A 21162-nucleotide genomic window follows, 5' to 3' on the forward strand; every position below is an offset into this window, starting at 1 on the left:
ATACGTGTATATATATACAAAAAATCAAAATTATACCAGATTTATTCAAGGAAAGAAAGAAAAAAAGTGGGGAAGGGCTGAAGGAAGGAACTAAATCAAGAACATATCTTGGAATACCTAACATTTGTTATAATCTTATCCACCTGAATTTATATGTGTCTATACAATATTCAGAATGTTGACTTTTAGGTACAAGAAGATCCCGAATCATCAAAAAACAGCCTATTGTTTTCACTCTACTTCACAGTTTTTTTAAGTTTCTTAACAACAAGAGCTAAAAGCTAAATGGTTTCTACTTGCCCCTTGGTTAATGAGAACATTAAACTAACCAGGAGTTTCCACTCCTCAAGTGTTCTAGCTCATGGGGGATTTACTTCGACTGAGCTCATTTAAAGATACTAAGAGTCTAAGCTGTTGAGCTTCTACATTAGGTACTCTAGGTACAGCAGACAACAATCTGTGTCATTCCAAGTATCTTCCCAGGAACACTTAGGACTATTGGTATAGGAGGAATCGTTCGAGTGGCTCTGGCAGATGTAGCTTGTGGATGGCTTGATGACATGCTCGACCGAGACACTTCCGGACACACAGGCGGCAGAGCTGGGAAAGAGCAGGTGGGCCTGAGAGAGAAATAAAAATGGTGTTAACTTCATAGTGGTGGGAGGTGGGGTGGAAGGGGGAAATCAGAGAACTGGAAGAGGCGGAAATTTTCTAAAAGCAGAAGAGAAGCTGGATCTGTATAGGAACTATAGAATGAGGTAGCAGACACTAAATACAGACAGCAGATCCTGATTTGCCCCTCTGGAAGGGATGCATTTCTTTAAGTTAATCTTCCAATGGTACTTGGATTACCAATGTTGAAGAATGAAGCTAACCAGAGGCAAGTTAGGAATGAGGTGTGGGGTCTAAAGGGAATGCATCTCATTCATGTATTGAATGTGCCAATGAAAGTGATACACGGGGCCGGGCACGGTGGCTCACGCCTGTAATCCCAGCACTTTGGGAGGCCAAGGTGGGCGGATCACGAGGTCAGGAGATGGAGACCATCCTGGCTAACATGGTGAAACCCCATCTCTACTAAAAATACAAAAAATTAGCCGGGTGTGGTGGCACGCGCCTATGGTCCCAGCTACTCGGGAGGCTGAGGCAGGAGAATGGCGTGAACCCGGGAGGCGGAGCTTGCAGTGAGCTGAGATCGCACCACTGCACTCCAGCCTGGGAGACAGAGCGAGACTCCGCCTCAAAAAAAAAAAAAAAAAGAAAGAAAGAAAGTAAGTAATACACTGGCCAAGGAGAAAATGCAAATGGAAGGACTGAACACGCAGGACTCCAAGACACAGCCACAGAACAGAGGGACAATACGGAAAGGGTGTCAGCGGGAAGTTCCACCTGTGTGGTGACAGAGGCAGTGTTAGGAGATGTGCCAGGGGCCAGATATTCAGCCCTCAAAGTACTCCTGGACCTACCGGTTCTAGCTGCCCATGAGGTGGTGCTGGCTGGGTCTCAACTTAAATCTGAAGAGGCCCTTTATTCTTGCAAGGATTCCAGCTCAATAGAGATCTGCAAGAAGGACTCAAGTCAGACCCTATTGTTCCCTGAAACTGAGTCTCATGGACTCTCAAGGAGTCTCACAGAATCATCATGCCCATGGCTTTGAATGGCTCTGAATCCTTAAGGAAAATCAGCTGATGAGAGTCCAGAACATGGTTGAATAGGATGAATGAGCTTTTGGCTGCAATACTAGTTGCACAGTCATTATTTCCTAACCTGACTGTATCAGTAAAGATCTCTTCAAGAAAACCTAATTACTGGTCTACACAAAGTTTTCCTTTTCAAAAAAATCCACTGTAACAGCATCTCACACCCCATGAAGAATGATGGACTGCATATGCGAATAGCCAGGTTAACATTTGGCTTCACATTGCCAAGGAGCATCCATGAGATAGAAAGCTACCTGGAGGACCAAACAATCGATCTTAGTTAAAATCTTGGGAAGCAAGAATAGAAAACTTCTTTACCTGTTGTCCTACTTAACCTCCTCTGCAAAATGGTAATGTAGACAAATTGTCCAGTGCCCAGAGACACTGACAGGAGAGTGAACTCTGATGTAGTTGGTATTTAATCTTTTTTTTTTTTTTTTGACGGAATCTCACTCGGTCGCCCAGGCTGAAATGCAGTGGTTCAATCTCAGCTCACTGCAACCTCTGCCTCCCGGGTTTAGGCAGTTCTCTGCCTCAGCCTCCCGGGTAGGTGGGATTACAGGCGGGTGCCACCAAACCCAGCTAATTTTTGTATTTTTAGTAGAGACAGGGTTTCACCATCTTAGCCAGGCTGGTCTTGAACTCCTGACCTCATGGTCTACCCGCCTGGGCCTCCCAAAGTGCTGGGATTACAGGTGTGAGCCACCGCGCCCAGCCAGTATTAATCTTTCTAGAGCAAGTGGCTATATTTATGAAGACAAAGGACAGAGGAGCTAGGCCCTGTCCAGGATATCCAGGTCTACAAATCCTAGTCCTAGAAACATTTTTGATGGAAGAAAATAGGAAATGTAAAAACTTCTATAAACTATAGTCTCTGCTAACAGTTGGAAAGTACCTGGTATTTCCAAGCTCGGATCTGCTAAGGAAGATCATAATTCTTCTGGTGAAGATTCAAATAAAAGAACAATGATTAATGATCTAGACTGTTGAAAATAATCCTGGCCAGGCGCGGTGGCTCACGCCTGAAATCCCTGCACTTTGGGAGGCTGAGGCGGGTGGATCACCTGAGGTCAGGAGTTCAAGACCAGCCTAGCCAACATGATGAAACCCCATCTCTACTAAAAATACAAAAAATTAGCTGGGCGTGGTGGCGCGCGCCTGTAATCGCAGCTACTCAGGAGGCTGAAGCAGGAGAATTGCTTGAACCCGGGAGGCGGAGGTTGCAGTGAGCCGAGATCACGCCACTGCACTCCAGCCTGGGCAACAAGAGCAAAACTCCGTCTAAAATAATAATAATGATAATAATAACAATAATAATAATCTAGACCAGTGGTACGCAAAGTGTGGTCCTCAGACCAGCACCATCAACATCACGTGGGAGCCTGCTAGACATGCAGAGTCACAGGTCCCATCCTAGACCTCCTGAATGAGAATCTGTATTTTAAGGAAATCCTCAAGTGAACTGATATGCATGTTAAATCTTAAGAAGCACTGATTTAGAAAGACTATTCCTAAAATGGTTAAAACCAAGCATTCTACTTGGAAGGTATATATGATGGAGTGGTTTCACAAAATGGAACTGGTGAGTGAAATAAGACCCTCCTCACTGAATGTTTCAAAAGATTCAGGGTTGGGGCCTTATGACATTAAGAGTGCACATTCTGATGGCCAGGTGCAGTGGCTCACACCTGTAATCCCAGCACTTTGGAAGGCTGAGGCGGGCGGATCACAGTGTCAAGAGATCGAGACCATCCTGGCTAACATGGTGAAACCCCGTCTCTACTAAAAATACAAAAATTAGCTGGATGTGGTGGTGCACGCCTGTAGTCCCAGCTACTCAAGAGGCTGAGGCAGAAAAATCGCTTGAACCCGGGAGGCAGAGGTTGCAGTGAGCCGAGATCGCACCACTGCACTCCAGCCTGGAGACAGAGTGAGACTCCATCTCAAAAAAAAAAAAAAAAAAAAAGTGCACACTCTGGGGTCGGATGGCTCAGAATCCTACCTAATTCTATTATGTAGCTAGCTGTGTGACCTTGTCAATGCTTTTCTTTTCCCATTTGTACCTGGCATAGCAACCAGCTACTACCATATAAAGTTCCCACTGCTCTAAAGTTTTAAAAATTCAGTGAGATTGATCTATGTTTCAAATTTAGCCCAGTGCCTGGCATACGTAAAGCTGAATAATTATAATGATCTTTAATATTCTTCAAGCACACAAATAATCAATATAGGCTCCGAAAATATTTTCTTACTGTATAGACATAAGAGGTTCTCTTCTGAATTGGTTCTCTTCTGAATTTCAGATGCTCGCCTTACCTCTTCTGGCATCAGTAGTTGCTCTTAATGCTCATGGTGGAAACGGGAATGAAGCAATGAAGAATGCAGACCCACCTACTCCCTGATCTGGAGAACAGGCAAACAACCTCACCATTTAGTCGGGTTTCTGAAATACTCTGTGTCCTCCCCTACAGACTCTGACTCAAGTCTTTTGAATTTGCCATCAGATTGTCTCCCAATATTACAAAGCAGAGTTTTGGTTTGCTCAATCATACGCTTATGCCAGGACAGAAATGGAAATTCAAGATTTTCGGGGTATAAACAAGGTTTTCTGGTTTCTTTTTTTTGAGACGGAGTCTCGCTCTGTCACCCAGGCTGGAATGCAGTGGTGTGATCTCTGCTCATTGCAACCTCCGCCTCCCAGGTTCAAGCGATTCTCCTGCCTCAGCCTCCCAAGTAGCTGGAACTACAGGCGCCAGCCACCACATCCGGCTAATTTCTGTATGTTTAGTAGAGACAGGATTTCACCATGCTGGCCAGGCTGGTCTCAAACTCCTGACCTTGTGATCCACCCGCCTCAGCCTCCCAAAGTGCTGGGATTACAGGCGTGAGCCACCACGCCCAGCCGGTTTTCTGGTTATTTTCTTGTTATGTAAAATACAAAGCAACACTCTGGTTATATGTAAATGCCCTTTGGTTGTTAGTGAATATACACAGCATATAAAATCCCAGAAGACAGGTCAGTGACGGCAGGGCCTATCACCTCCCACAATGCCACCTTCAATTAAAAAGAGAAAAGAAAAAGGAAAAAATGCTACAGATGAGACAGGAAGGGGAGAGAATGTGCTTATGGAAGAGGAATGGATACCCAGCCCTTGGTTACCTTCACGGAGCAAGAGCGCCTGCTCCACGCTGCTTTTTGGAGCCGCCAGATCAAGCGCACTTTTGCCCTGAGCATTTCTACGCTTCAGGTTAGCTCCATAGTCGGTTAGCAGGTGGATGACCTCCACATTGGACTGCCTCGCTGCAGCATGGAGTGGGGTGTCCAGCCACTGGCCATGGTCGACACTGGCTCCTTAACAAAACAGATGGCCACAATTCAACACTAAATGTAATGTAAAGCACAATGAGCTTCAAATATAGTCATTGCATATAAAGACATTTTAAGTACCATGACATACTTGACAAATGTTTGAAAATATGCAACTCAAGCCTAGAACCTCAGCAATGCCTACTAAGACTACTTGAAATTCTTTGGTGAGAAAAGTGAATTTAGATAGTTTTAGTCATTTTAAATACTTGCTTTCCCATATAAACTGTGTGGCATACAAAATAAAGTATTTGAGGCTCCTGTTACATAGTTATTATGTTTTGGGACAAAAGATAAAGCTAAGTTTATTTAGTATTTATATTATTTGGGGCTCAAAAAATGATTTCTGAACTTACTATAGAGAATAGTAAATGATGGGAAATAAAAAAGACAAAAACTTCCTCAAGATAAAAATTCACAACTAAAGGTTTTTACTAAATCTCCACCTTTATGTCAGGGGCTAAGTTTGTTGAATCTTTAACCAAAGAATAGTTTCAAGATATTTCATTTTTCCGGCCGGGCACAGTGGCTCACACCTGTAATCCCAGCACTTTGGGAGACTGAGGAAGGTGGATCACCTGAGGTCAGGAGTTCGAGACCAGCCTGGCCAACATGGTAAAATCCTGTCTCTACTAAAAATACAATAAATTAGCCGGGTGTAGTGGTGTGCGTCTGTAATCCCAGCTACTCCGGAGGCTAGGGCAGGAGAATCGCTTGAACCCTGGAGGTGGAGGTTGCAGTGAGCTGAGGTCGCGCCATTGCACTCCAACCTGGGCAATAAGAGCGAAACTTCATCTCAAAAAAAAAAAAAAAGATATTTCATTTTTCCACGGACTCTCGGTTTCTGTATATGCCTTTTAGAATTGCTTTTAAAATGACTAGATACTGTAGCAGGATAGATATAAACTAGCCTGTAGCAAATGTCTGTTGTTTTTACTGTCCAGCATCTTCCTGGCAAGCATACCTAGATTTCCCAAAGGGAAACCACCCTCTTGTTAGTTTCAGTTCTCGTGTTTCCAGTGAAGCCTAATAAATGCAGAGTAGGCTGAAATCTAGGCCTAAACTAATCAATATATTGTATTCCCTTGGCCCCCATGAGGGGTTCAAAGATGGGCATGTGACTTAAAAAGAGCCAATGCTCTTTCTTGCTGCGTATGGATAAGGAGGGCTGTAAGCCCAGGTATTGCTGGCAGCTATCTTGTGACAACCAGGGAGAACAGTACCAGGTAAATGGAGTTAACATCAAAGGAAGCAGGACTGAGAAATACAGACACTCATTTCTCTAGAGAAGTTTTGTTTTTAGCATTCAAACATAAAATGCTAACCGAATATTTTTCAACCATGACAAGAACTTCATCTTTGAAGCTGTAGAAAATCAACAAAGTTAACAGGTTTCTTCATGAAAATAATTTTGGAAATTACCTAATTCTAGAAGTTTCTTCACACAGTCTACCCTCTGGTAGGTGCAGGCCACATATAGGGGAGTTCCGAGCTGAGGCACCTCATGGTCAATGTTAACATTATTTGCCAGCAGGATCTCCATGCACTCTCTGTGACCTGGTGGAACACAAGATACCCTCACTCAAGTAAAGGACATATTAAATATTAACAGAATTATAGGATCGCTTATCTGAAATGGGCTTTAGAAATAACCTAGGTTGGCCGGGTGTGGTGGCTCACGCCTGTAATCTCAGCTTTTTGGGAGGCTGAGACTGGCGGATTCCCTGAGGTCAGGAGTTCGAGACCAGCCTGGCCAACATGGTGAAACCCCATCTCTACTAAAAATACAAAAATTAGCTGGGCATGGTGGCACACACCCATAATCCCAGCTACTCGGGAAGCTGAGGCAGGAGAATCGCTTGAACCGGGGAGGAGGAGGTTACAGTGAGCCGAGATAGCGCCACTGCACTCCAGCCTGGCCGACAAAGCGAGACTCTGTCTCAAAATAAATAAATTAATTAATTAATTAAATAACCTAGATCTCTTTTTGTAGCATAAAAACATTTTTGTGTTTGTTTTTGGAAATCTTAGGTAGAAACCACCAAAATAATACCAATAAAAAGAGGAGCATGCCCATGCTTCCCCACTCCAGCTCCTCTTTACAGCCCAAGTTAACTTTAACTAAACTAAGGGCTCCAAGTAGCACAGTTGAAATCACTCTCCAGAATGATGCCACCATTTTACAAATGGAAGTGACAAGACCCAGAGGGACAAACGACTAGGCCTATTATTACTCTGAAAAGCTAGTGCTCAAACCCAAGAGAACCCTGTCGCCTCTCCATTACAAATCTCTCATTCTCTTCTTTATCCATGCATGTGAGATTGGATATATGGCCTGCAACATTACTTTGGTTAGTCTGAAAAATACCTATGAGAAAGAATAAAGAAGTCTTAAGTATAGAATATATTTAAATACACTTTCATATTCAGTGGCTAACAACTATGTAAGCAAGCATTCTCTTTTGAGAGTTTGCCCAATAAATAGATAGACATGATAAATTTGCAACCTGTGAATGCTTTGTTCAGGAGAGAGTGCTTCTGAGGTATTGATGGGAGCTTGCCAAGAGTTAGTTCTCTTTGAAGATTTAAATATCTCCCTAAAAAATCATGTCATTACTAATTAATTTAGCCAACCTATTTTTTGTAGATAACATAAAAGTAAGCTTCATTTTAGACCTACCTGATTTATCACAAATTCTAAATTAAGTATAAATATGCATTAAAATGTACAAATCAGGACTGTCAATTCAAACTATTTGTTCACATAATTAAATATTATACCTGAATTACAGCATCAATATGTCAAGGTATTGACTCAAACTATGACTCAGCTTGTTCATAGAGGTTTAGAGCTATAAGAATCCAGAAATAATATCTAGTAAGTCCCTAAAACTACTTGGAAAATACAGGGTATTTAATACATATTTTTGAATAATTCTTGTCTTTTTTTTGAAGAACAAGAAACAGCCTAGTTTGAGTTAAATTTAAATATTCTCAGAAAGTTTTAAAAATGAATACAGAAAAGTTAAATAGCTAGCACTAATACAAGTGTATAAAATAATGAATTTGCTAATCATGCTTACATTCTGTGGATATTTATCCTTAACATGCTTTTACAATACAGAAAAATATACAGAGACACACAAATTATGTGTTTATTATAAGCATATATATGTTTTATAGGCACATAGATACCAAAAGCTCCAAATATAATCAGTCAAGCACTGCAGACATACTTAATTAATTCAAACCATTCCCAGTACTTATCAATTTTTAAACATTTGTATGGAAATACAAATAATATTAATTTTTACTTCAAAAATTTACTTCAAATCAATATTAAATTTTTAATAAAGACTTTTTGTAATACCAGCACTTTGGAAGGCTGAGGTGGGTGGATCACCTGAGGTCAGGAGTTTGAGACCAGCCTGGCCAACATGATGAAACCCTGTCTTTACTAAAAAATACAAAAATTAGCTGGGCACTGTGACAGGTGCCTGTAATCTCAGCTACGTAGGAGGCTGAGGCAGGAGAATTGCTTGAACCCAGGAGGTGGAGGTTGCAGTGAGCCGAGATTGTGCCATTGCACTCCAGCCTGTGAGACAGAGCAAGACTCTGTCTCAAAAAATTTAAAAAAATTAAAAAAAATTAAAAAAAAAAAGACTTATATGGCTGAGCACGGTGGCTCATGCCTGTAATACCAGCACTTTGGGAGGCCGAGTCAGGTGGATCACCTGAGGTCGAGTTCGAGACCAGAGTGGCCAACATGGTGAAACCCCATCTCTACTAAAAATACAAAAATTAGCCAATTGTGGTGGCGGGCACCTGTAATCCCAGCTACTTGGGAGGCTGAGGCAGGAGAATCGCTTGAACCCAGGAGCCAGAGGTTGCAATGAGCAGAAATCATGCCACTGCACTCCAGCCTGGGCAACAGCACGAGACTCTGTCGAAAAAAAAAAAAAAAAAAAGAAAGAAAGACATTTATATCATTTCCAAAGTAGTTCATTACTCTACAACTTAAAGGACTTACATGATGTTTGGGAAATGACTAACATCAGCTATTAATTAATAAATATGTATTAAATACATTTAGAACATAAAATACATAGATAAATTTAGATTTGGGTCTTTGTATTATCATTTAAAGTAATCCACTGGAAAAAATTGGCAAGTGACATGTTTAATAACCTGGAACAAATCTTTCACTTTTGCTTTTTGAAATAAAATATTTCATCTCCAGTTACACCAGCAAAGATCACTATTCTAGAGTGTTTTAACTTCACCATTGTATTTCTGATCTCAGTATAAGAGAACAACTCCCTCACTTGCTATCATCAAAATGTTGCTCTTTGGGTGTGACCTTTGACAAATGGCCTTCTCCTTTCAGTGGCATCTTCTCGGTTCAGGTCTAGTCTGTACATACAGTCTTTAAATTCCTTAAATTTACTATTTTCCTTCACTTGGAAATTAACTGACAACACAAGAGTCTAGAGTCAGCTTCAAGATTACCAATGCTATACTTTGGAAAGTTGCAGCCTTTTCTTTTCAATAACTATGACCTTGAAGTCATCAGCCCATCTAGATTGTGTAACTTATTATGAACAGTTATATTTACTATTCCATTAGAGATAGTATCAGCCTTGGCTTTCAGATACTTTCATAGTTTATTTTAGGTTAGTGGTTGGTATCTTATGGGCTTTAGAGGATAAGCTATTCTTGCCTACTAAGGACAGAGACATAAGCATAGTACAATTCAGGGAAGTCAGAACTACTGCCTTGGCTGTACCAGCTGCCACCAAAACACCAGCAAAGAGGATCTGGAAAGGCCTGCCAATAGACCATCCCCAGGAAATGGGAAATTGGAGTCAGGAAAGCATTCTGAAGTTATAAGTAGGGCTCTTTTGTGCCACACTGGTATTTCCTGAAGATTTAGGCAAATTGAAGTTACTGCTGTGGGATTTCTAGGCCACACATATTCTAATGGTGAGGAAGATCAGGGTCACCCTTGAATGACTAACACTAGACCATTGATTCATACAGATTGGAGTGAGCCCATCAATGTTTCACATGCATTGTGGTGGCTCATTTACCTCTCTTCACTGCCTCATGGATGGGCGAGGCCAGGTGCACCTCGAACTGGGCCTTGGCTCCGAACTCCAGCAACACATTGACACATGCAGCACTGCCGCTGCAGCAAGCATTGAAGAGGGGTGTGGCTCCGTGAACTGTCACTCCATTGACCTAATGATGGGCAAGGAGAGACCCAGAGGATTTGTTATTTCATTCTCACCATCTCCAAGTATTTCTTCCTATGTATTTGCCTAGAGGAATTCCCCATGCTGGTGAATAAGTGAGGGAACTCCACATCTTTACAGTATTATGAAACCTCATGAAGTTATTGGGTGGATCGAGCGAGTTACTATATGTAAACACTTAAAACATTATATGTCACCCAGTAAGCACTCAATAAGCATTTGCAACAACAATTATTTCCATTTTCCATTTTCCATTAATAAGACTCCCCTCTGAATCATGAACAAACATGGCAGGCTGTGGTCCCAAAATCCATGCTTACAAAATCCTTGGCAATTCTCCACAGATCTACTGTCTTTCTTGCCACAACTTCCTCTCTGGTCTACTATAATCCATGCAAATTACACATGCCAGCTGTTACTTCTAGAGATAGCATGACCAAGCCAAAGGGACATAGAAAATAGCCATCAACATTTTCTTAATCCAGTCTATCATTGTTGGACATTTGGGTTGGTTCCACAGGAAGGGGAACATCACACACCGGGGACTGTTGTGGGGTGGGGGGAGGGGGGAGGGATAGCATTAGGATGTAAATGACGAGTTAATGGGTGCAGCACACCAACATGGCACATGTATACATATGTAACAAACCTGCACGTTGTGCACATGTACTCTAAAACTTAATATATATAATAAAAAATATAAAGTATTTTTATTATATATATTAATAAAATATAAATAAAAAATATAAATAAAAAAATAAAAAATAAAAAGTATAATAAAAAATAAAAATAAAAATAAATAAATAAAATTAAAAGATTAAATTAAAAAAAAGAAAAGAAAATAGCCATCAACATGGTGTCTGCAACCATCTTTGGTACCTTGTAGGGATGTGGGAAGCACATGAGAACCAGCAGAGCTGGGAGACATCTTTGTGTATCAGCAATAGATTGGAAAGAACATCGGGAACCGCAGGAGTGGTAGGGAGCCTCTGATGCCATTGAAATATAGGACAGTCAAGTTTGTGATGTGAAACAATTTTGCTTCAACAACTAAGAATGCACGCTTGTGATAATCAGGATTCTAAATGTCCTTGCTTTGGACACAAAAAAAGACTTGTTTCCAGAGTTGCAATATAACCCGTGAAACAGGGTCTTGCTCTGCTATCCAGGCTGGAGTGCAGTGTCATGATCATAGCTCACTGCAGCCTCGAATTCCTAGGCTCAAATGATCCTCCTGCCTCAGCCTCCTGAGCAGCTGGGACTACAGGCGTGCACCACCATGACCCACAAATTTAGAAAAATTATTTGTAGGCAGGGTCTAGCTATCTTGCCCAGGCTGGTCTCAAACTCCTGGGTTCAAATGATCCTCCTGCCTCAGCCTGCCAAAGGGCAGGGATTACAGGTATGAGCCACCACACCCAGCCTAACCTCCATTAAATTGGAAAGTTAAAGATAATATGCTAAGATGGCAGAGACAGACAAGGTCAGGGGAAAATGTGTGTAAATTTATATTGCTAGGGGTTTCTATATTTTTACTAAAAAATATTTGGTAGGACCAGTTTGATTTGTGTTTTACTAAGTTTCATCCTCACCCTCAGTCTAGGAAGTTGTCTTCTTATGCGATTTCCTATAAATTTCTCTCTTAGTTCACGTCAACAAACATTTATTGAGCATCTACTAGGTGCTAATGTTTTGGAAACAATGATAAGACAATTGCCTCTCCTTGAGTGGGCTGAACAATTGCCTCTCCTTGACTAGGCTGAATTCCATTAGGGAAGACAAATACAAAAAGAATTTTTTTTAATTTTTTTATTTTTTAGATGGAGTCTTGCTCTGTTGCCAGGCTGGAGTGCAGTGGTGTGATCTCGGCTCACTGCAACCTCCGCCTCCTGGGTTCAAGAGATTCTGCTGCCTTAGGCTCCCAAGAAGCTGGGATTACAGGCGTGTGCCACCATGCCTAGCTAGTTTTTGTATTTTTAGTAGAGACGGGGTTTCACCATGTTGGCCAGGATGGTCTTGATCTCATGATCCACCTGCCTCAGCCTCCCAAAGTGCTGGGATTACAGGCGTGAGCCACTGTGCCTGGCCAAAAAGAAATCATTTTGAAAATATAATAAATAATTTAGATGACTATGGGAGTAGGACAAAGGAGAGGATAGACTTGGGAAAAACTTAGAAAGTAAAATTAGCAGGAGTTTTTAATTAATTAGATAGGGAGATGAAAGAAATAAGATGACTCTCAGGTTTGCAGCTTGGGAAACCAAGAGGATGTTTCTTTCACCAGGCCTCTGAAACTAGGAACCCAAGATGAGGAGCAGGTCCCAGAGGGAAGAACATGATAAGCTCAGTTACAAATGCACTGAGTTTGAGGTATTCATGGGACTGCCAATTGTGGGGGACTTTCTACTGATGGACCAACTTTCTCTTATTTCATTTCTCATTCTGATTTAAATGTTAAATGGTGTGCTACAGTATTTATTGGCTGTTTCTTTATAAAATTGACAAAGACAAGGAAACATGACTTATTCTTCTCTTTGTGCCCAACAAAACCTCCTCTCTGACCTGATATTGTCAGCAGTCTGCTTGTGACTCCAGTCATCTAGCTTGAAAGGAAATGGCTCTCACACAGCCTTCCTTCATCATTACCCATGAGCTGACTAAGTGGTAACTTAGAGAAGCACTACCTAATGAAAATGCATGACCACTTGGCAGGGCACGGTGGCTCACTCCTGTAATCCCAGCACTTTGGGAGGCCAAGGCGGGCGGATCACCTGAGGTCAGGAGTCTGAAACCAGCATCGCTGGTTTCACTAAAAATACAAAAATTACTGCACTAAAAATACAAAAATTAGCTGGACGTGGTGGCGGGCACCTGTAATCCCAGTTACTCAGGAGGCTGAGGCAGGGGAATCGTTCGAATCTGGGAAGTGGAGGTTGCAGTGAGCTGAGATTGTGCCACTGCACTCCAGCTTGGGCAACAGTGTTAGTGAGACTCTGTCTAAAAATAAAAAGATGGAAAAACAAAAACAAAAAAAGAAAATGCACGACCACAATGGCATCAGGAAAATTAGTTTTCACAAGGAAGACTTTTATATTCAGTTCTACATGTAGAAACCCGATTTCCGTATAAAGTGTTTTAAATTGTCATTAAGCACTAAAAACATTGCAGCTCATAAAGTAAATAATGCAAGGACTGAGTTAAACAACAAAATTAGAAACAAAGAACATCCGGCAACTAAACACAGAAGATTTTTAGAAGTTGTGATTTTATGATTCTATTCTGATATCTGTATTATATATTGCACCTCAGTCACCCTTTGAAAAAAGTTTGGAGATAAATTTAAAATAAGATAAAGTTCAATTCTGTAGGTTTCCCCCAATGTATTATTTATTAAAAGCTCATTCATTTTGATAATTTTGCTCAATAAAAATAGTTGTTCATTTAAGGTGTTGAATTAAGAGTGTTTTCTATTGTTCTTTAAAATCTTGTTATTAAGCCTCATACAATGTTAGCGGGATTATAAATTAGTACAACCATTATGGGGAACAGTTTGGAGGTTCATCAGAAAACTAAAAACAGAGATACCATATGATCCAACAATCTTACTGCTGGGTATATACCCAGAAGAAAGGAAAACAGTATATCCAAGAGATATCTGCACTCCCATGTCTGATGCAGCACTGTTCACAATTGCAAAGACCTGAAAGCAACCCAAGTGTCCACCAACAGATGAATGCATAAAGAAAACATGGTACAAGGCCGAGCGCGGTGGCTCACGCCTGTAATCCCAGCACTTTGGGAGGCCGAGGCAGGTGGATCACAAGGTCAGGAGATCAAGACCATCCTGGCTAACACAGTGAAACTCTGTCTCTACTAAAAATACAAAAATTAGCCGGGCGTGGCGGCGTGTGCCTGTAGTCCCAGCTGCTGGGGAGGCTGAGGCAGGAGAATGGCGTGAACCCCGGCAGAGCTTGCAGTGAGCGGAGATTGTGCCACTGCACTCCAGCCTGGGCGACAGAGTGAGACTCCGTTTCAAAAACAAAACAAAACAAAACAAAAACATGGTACAATAAAGATTTCTTAAGGTCAGCAACACAGTTTTAAAAGGTTCCTGTGAGTTGCCATGTCTGAATATTTACACACAGGGGGGTAAGCTGAAGAGAGAGGAGTAACCTAAATGATGGAATACGGACATGGATAGAACCAGCCCAGCCCTTACCCACAGTGGGTAAGCCATCTGGAAGGTAAACTATCATTAAACATTAACAGATGCATCTGGCCAGACAGACCCAAGTGGGCAGGGGCAGTACTCACGTGTGCACCATTTTCCAATAAGGCTTTGGCACAGGCCACGTGACCTCCAAGGCATGCCTCGTGGAGAGAAGACACCCGGTTAATTGTCACAAGGTTCACATTGACACCCTATAATTTAGAAAGAAGAGAGTTTATTTATTTTTTACAGACTGGGGTCTCACTGTGTTGCCCAGGCTGGTCTCAAACTCCTGGCTTCAAGTGATCTTCCTGCCTCAGCATCCTGAGTAGCTGGGATTTCAAGTGCAAGCCACCAAGCCCAGCAGAAGAGAGTGAAATACTGCATTAGTGATAGCAATGAAAGCAATGTTGTTTCACATGTTTCTGACATTTTCACAGTCTGTGGGTGTAATATTAGTACCATAGAGAGAGAAGTAGAAGTTACGATCAGGGGAGCCTAAAGACAGCATGACAGCCTCACATTCATTTATCCAAAAGAATGTTAATTCTGCATTCTGGAGCAGGTAATGTACTAGGACCTGGGTCTTCAAAACTTATGACATGGGTCTCTCTTCTCCCAGAGCCTACTGGGGAGGCAGAAATGAAAGACAAAAGAGCAAGAATATTGCTATACTGGAAGCATGTCCAAAATTAGTTTGGGAGCATAGGATATCCTTGAATCTGGCTTGGGGAGTAAGAAAAACCTTGCAAATGAGGTAGTATTTAGCTAAGACTTGAAGCATAAAATGTTTCAAGCTGTGAAGACCAAGAAAGAGTATGCCATTAGGAGAGAATAGAAACTGCAAATTCAGGAAGCAACAGGAAGTTATTTCCTGTTGCTTCCTGTTGCTTCCTGTGGCAGGCCCACAGTCGGATTTCTGGAACAGAAAGAACCCACAGAAAGTAGAAGCAGGAGATGGGAGGAGACAAAGGAGGACAGTAAGCTGGAGCTAGGTCATGAAAGGCCTTGATTTCCAAACAAGGAGGGCATGTCTTAGAGGAAATGGAGCACCTATGAAGTCTGCTAGGCTGCGGAGGGTCTGGAGCTAATAGATTAGCCTTTTTAGAAGCTTACTGGTAGCAGCATGGAGGGTTGATTGCAGGAGTAGGGATGTAAGACCAAAGCAAGGAGAGCCACAGAGATGTCACTATGAGTCTAGGAACAGGCTGGCATGGGCCTGCTGTGGCTGTGAATAACAGTAGGTATGAGGTATAGATGATGGAGTGCAGACAATTTCAGGAGGTCGAGCTGGATCTGGAACAAAACAGTAACTCCCAGGCTTAAGAGTAAGTAGACTGTGCTCCTAGGATTCATGTGCTGTGGAGTAGCAGCACTGCTTCAGCCATGACTCCACTGTGTGCAGAGGTCTCTGAAGTCCTAGAGTCCGGGGCCAGCGGACTTCTCCTAACTTTCATTTCCTCACCCAGGTGTGAGTGCCTCCACCCTGTCCTAACACATTCTCCCTCCCCATACTACCATGTGTCCCCTTCCTTGTCCTGGACTCCATGTGACAGATGACAAGGTCAGCCTAGCTGCTGGACAACTCTGACTTCATAACCTGATTTTAACAACTTGGCTCTTACCATTTCCCTCCCTCTGATGATCACGTTCTATCTGCAAAAGTGTTGACAAAAACAGTCAAACTCTAAAATATTTGAAGAGATTTATTCTGAGCCAAATATAAGTGACCAATGGCCTGTGACAAGCTCTCAGGAGATCCAGAGAACATGTGCCCAGGGTAGTCAGGGCACAGCCTAGTTTTATACATTTTAGGGAGACATGAGACATCAATCAAATACATGTAAAATGTACATTTGTTTGGCCTGGGAAGGTTGGACAACTCAAAGTGGGGGCCTGGGGCTCCAGATTATAGACAGATTGAAAATTTTTCTGATTGGCAATTGGTTGAAAGAGTTATTATCAATAGAAATGTCTGTCTGGGTTACAATAAGGGGTTGTGGAGACAAAAGTTTTATCATGTGGATGAAGCCTCCAGGTAGCAGGCTTCAGAGAGAATAGATTGTAAATGTTTCTTATCAGACTTAAGGTCTGTGTTGATGTTAAATTCTGGTCATCTTTTCCTGAGTTCCAAAAGGGAGGAGGGTATAATGAGGCATGTTCAACCCCCCTTTCCTGTCATGGCCTGAACCAGTTTTTCAGGTTAGTTTTGGAATGCCCTGGCTGAGAGGAGGGGTACATTCAGATGGTTGGAGAGGGGGTGCTTAGAATTTTATTTTTGATTTATAAAAGGAATTAGGTCCCTGGTCTGTTCTTCCCAGCTGAGTCCTGCTTTTGATCCTATGCCTTGTAACTGACCAACTGAAAGCTTCCAAAACCCAATGCCATGACCCTGAACCCCAAACTCCTACTTACACGGCCACCATCTCCTGCCAGATCTCTGGCTGCATCCTTGCTGTGGCCAGCAGCTGTGATTTCCCAGAATTGTCCCTTCATCATAAGGCCTCTTTTTGACTCCTGAATTCTGTCTATTTTCATGTCCTGAATATGACATCATTACTCTAGATCTGTGCTACATATTTCAAACTGGGCATCTAATAAGAGTTAGAAAAAGTCTTTTCATTTTTCTTTTCCTTTTGAGAAAATAAGAAAAAACAGACTAGTCCACAAGGTGGCAGAAGTGTGCTAGAAAAAACTGTTATGGTGCAAAATCTCAGAATCCCTGAAATTGTAGAAATGTAATGCTGGAAAGGCCTGAAAGATCATCTAGAGTAGATCACCTCAATTGTGCATGAGAAAATGGAGGAGTAGAATGTTCAAATACTTTTTAAGACTGGTTGTCAGTGACAGCCAGCAGTGTAACCAAGAGCTCCTGAATCTTGGTTTAATGTTTTACTCACATTTACTCACATTAGCTTAATGTTTTACTCATATCGGTTTAATGTTTTACTCACATCGATCATATTATCTAAATGTAAAATAAAGTTTATAAAAGTAGACAAATACATTTTTTAACAGTGTATAAGAGTAAAGAAGTAGGGGGGTAAAAGAAAAAGTTGAACTTTTGTATAAAGAATGCCCCCTTACACATTTAATCATATTATTGAAGCTAATATGCTTATTAAGTATAGTTAGTGCAATGTGGGATCCTGGAACAGAAATAGGACATGAGAGGAAAAACTGGTGAAATCACAATAGTGTGCAGTTTAGTCAGTGGTATTGTATCAATGTTAACTTCGTATTTTTGACTAATGTACCATAGCTATGTAAGATATCAATATTAAAGGAAGTTGGGTGAAGGGTACAGTGTATATGGGAACTGTCTGTATCCTTTTCAACTCTTCTTTAAAATTATACAAAAATTTAAAAAGCCTATTAAAAATATACCAATGAAAGTATTGAGGTGGGAGACTGAGAGAGAAGAGGTGGGTGCAAGACGTTTCATTGTGCACCTTTTTAATTTTATTTATTTATTTATTTTATTGAGACAGAGTTTCACTCTTTCACCCAGGCTGGAGTGAAGTGACGCGATCTCGGTTCACTGCAACCTCCACCCCACCAGGTTCAAACGATTTTCCTGCCTCAGCTTCCCAAGTAGCTGGGATTATAGGTGCCCACCACCACACCTGGCTAATTTTTGTACTTTTAGTACAGATGGGGTTTCACCATGTTGCCCAGGCTGGTCTCGAACTCCTGACCTCAGGTGATCCACCCACCTTGGCCTCCTAAAGTGCTAGGATTACAGGCGTGAGCCACCACATCCGGCCAGTCCACCTTTTTAAATAATTGTAATTTTTGAACTATGTGAATATATTACATATTAAAAATAATCAAATCACATCCAATTTAAAGTACTTAAAAATAAATAAGCAAGTGATAAAATCAGGTACAAAGTTCATTTGATCATTGCTGGCAGTGCTGATTTCCATTTACCTCTACTTTTTAAGAAGTAACACAACTCATAAAGGAGAAATCAAAAAACAAATAAATGAAAAATACATACACATGCACACACAGACAGAGAGAGAGAGACAGAGAGAGAGAGAAAGAAAGAAAAAGAGAGAGAGAGAGCAGTGCACCCAGTGGTTTAAATTCAAAGTAGCAAGAAAGCCAGATGATTGCCTAGTTGTGGAAGAAAGACATGATGGCTTACCTCCTCTGTATAAATGTAGACCCTAAAACATACAAAGCAAATGGAGCCTGCACACTTTCATTCATTCATTTCACAAATACTTACCAGGCCCCTACCCATTTTTCAAGGTGCTGGGGATGTAGTCATAAATATAAATAAAGTAGCCTTCATAACTAAGACTTCAATAAATGTTCCCTGGGGAGTCAGATTTACCCATTGTCAACCTATTTTAATGCTTGTTCTTAAAATAATGTATCATTGGGATAGGCAGCCTCTAAGATAGCACCCAGTAATCCTGGAATCCAGGTATTGCCTCCCTTGTATAATCCCTGCCCCTTGAGTGTGGGCTGGACTTGTTGACTCATACCTAATGAGTAGAATATGGCAGAAGTGACAGAATGTCACTTCGGAGATGAGGTTATAAAACAACTGTGACTTCCTTCTTAGGTACCTCTTGCACTCTCTCTGAGAGAAGCCAGCTGCCATCTCATGACACAGCCCTGTGGAGAGGGTCATGTGGCAAGGAATTGAGGTTTCCCAACAACCACGTGAGTGAGTTTGAAAGCAGATCCTGCCCGCCTTGAGCCATGAGATGACTGCAGCCCTGGCTGACACGTGGCAGCCTGTGAGAGACCCAGAGCCAGAATCACCTAGCTAAGCTGCTCCCTGGCCCACAGAAACCATGAAAATCCAAGTTTCTGTTGTTTTCAGCCATTATGCTTTGAGGTCATTTTTTAGGCAGCAATAGCTGACTAACTTAGCTTCAGGACTGCTGGTGCTAATGCATGCTGGAAGAGCATGAGGTGAGTTAGTGCAACAAACATTTGAGAGCATTCTCTATCATTCCTCATAGGGAAACTTCTTATGAGGTAAAGGAAGGCCCAGAGGAAAAGGAGGGAACTGGGCTGAAAATGAAGGAGCTCTCCAGGAAAGGAGAGGCAGGAGGAGGAGAGGCAGTGAGGTATGAGAGGACATACGTGCCTCGAATGGCAATGGTGGGACCTGGATAGGGTGAGCCACACCTCTGCTACAGCCAAAGCTAATAAAGAATGATGTGTAATTACAGCATAAGCATGAAGGATCAAGTCTTCAGTTCACTTACTTGTGCAATTAAAGTTTTAAGGGCCAGTAAGCGCCCCTGAGCTGCAGCTTCATGAAGTGGGGATCGATCAGCCCAGCAATCTGAAACACAAATCAAGCTCAAAGTCAAGGCCTGGAGACTTCTTCCTGTAACTTGTCCATGCTGCCCACCCACTGTGAGAGGAGGTTTGGGGGAAGAGGAGGGAAGAGGAGGGAAGCAGGTATCACGCATCAGGCTCTCTCGTCAGCCACTTTCAGCGAGACAAGCTACTGAATGTTAAATTCCTTTACGGTTTGGTGGTGCGTGCCAAGAGAAGGAACAGTCAATCTCTCTGGCTTTTGGGAGGCAATTTTAATAAGCAATAGATTTAGTTCAAAAATATAGTGCCCAGTGCTTGAATCCGATAGCTCTATGTAAGGCAAAATGAAGGGCCAAGAAAGTCAATGAGCTTCCACATTTTTATCCTTCCCCTGCCTTCCACCTTCATCCACACCCTAAAGACTCAACAGCCTGTGTATTATGAAGGAGACTCTAAGGCAGGGGTGTCCAATCTTTTGGTTTCCCTGGGCCACATTGGAAGGAGTATTGTCTTGGGCCACATATGAAATATACTAACACTAACAATATCTGATGAGCTAAAAAATAAAAATCACAAAAAAATCTCGTAAGTTTTACGAAAATTTATGAATTTGTGTTGGGCCACATTCACAGCCATCCTGGGCCACGAGTTGGACAAGCTTGCTCTGAGGGATCAGTGAAAATGTTTTTTTCCCCAAATTCCCTAGGTAATTTTATCTGCTTCATTTGATAATGAAGACATACCTATTATACTGCAGAATGTCATTTTTCAGACAATTTAATCTCCCAAAAGTTTTTCCCTAAAAGCTTTGTTGTGGGCAGCTTAGTGTGATGACTGAGCATGGGCCAGTGGAGCCAGACTGCTAGGGTTCAAGTCCTACCTTGATCACTTTCTCTGCCAAATTCAGCAAGTTACCAAAATTACTTGAACCCCAGTTTCCTTACTGGTAAAATGGAAATATAATAATCTGATATTTGTCAAGTGCATTGGTCTCTAAGTAGGCCAATCAAATACAACCACGATGTTAAGTGCTCCGGACATTGTATGATTAATAAGTAGGCACAGTAGAGCAGTGCCATAAGGAACAGCCTTAGAGCCGCCTTCCAGACATATTTTTCTTATAATTGCTTATCTGCAAACAAGACTAACTAGTTTAAATGAGCATTTGAGAAGTAACCCCCCATTAAACCTGCCAAAGGGCAATCAATTGTTTTGGAAGAAAACCTACTCCAGTTTGCAAAATGTAGGACTTTTTCACATCATGGTTGTGCTTTTCATGCACTGAATAGAATGTAATATAATTTGGATTTAACACAAAGGCTCCTCAACCTCTTGTGG

General features: G+C 41.7%; 1 protein-coding gene across 3 annotated transcripts in view; it reads right to left on the minus strand.

Annotated features, from left to right (window-relative positions):
- Nucleotides 1-425: 425 nt before the first annotated feature.
- The window catches only part of ASB11 (ankyrin repeat and SOCS box containing 11), a 32091-nt gene continuing 11354 nt past the window's right edge, over nucleotides 426-21162 (minus strand). For 2 of the 3 annotated variants that reach the window (XM_008974121.3, XM_008974126.4), the window contains exons 2-7: nucleotides 19767-19846; nucleotides 14637-14744; nucleotides 10158-10308; nucleotides 6490-6624; nucleotides 4861-5052; nucleotides 426-620 (exon numbers count right to left, since the gene is read on the minus strand). In XM_008974121.3, coding sequence (XP_008972369.1) covers nucleotides 496-620; nucleotides 4861-5052; nucleotides 6490-6624; nucleotides 10158-10308; nucleotides 14637-14744; nucleotides 19767-19846 — 791 coding nt within the window. In that variant the 3' untranslated portion in view covers nucleotides 426-495. The remainder of the gene's footprint in view (nucleotides 621-4860; nucleotides 5053-6489; nucleotides 6625-10157; nucleotides 10309-14636; nucleotides 14745-19766; nucleotides 19847-21162) is intronic. The other variant, XM_055106337.1, reaches the window with a different exon arrangement.

This window comes from Pan paniscus, chromosome X (genome assembly GCF_029289425.2).
Source record: "Pan paniscus chromosome X, NHGRI_mPanPan1-v2.0_pri, whole genome shotgun sequence".
NCBI classification, from domain to species: Eukaryota; Metazoa; Chordata; class Mammalia; order Primates; family Hominidae; genus Pan; species Pan paniscus.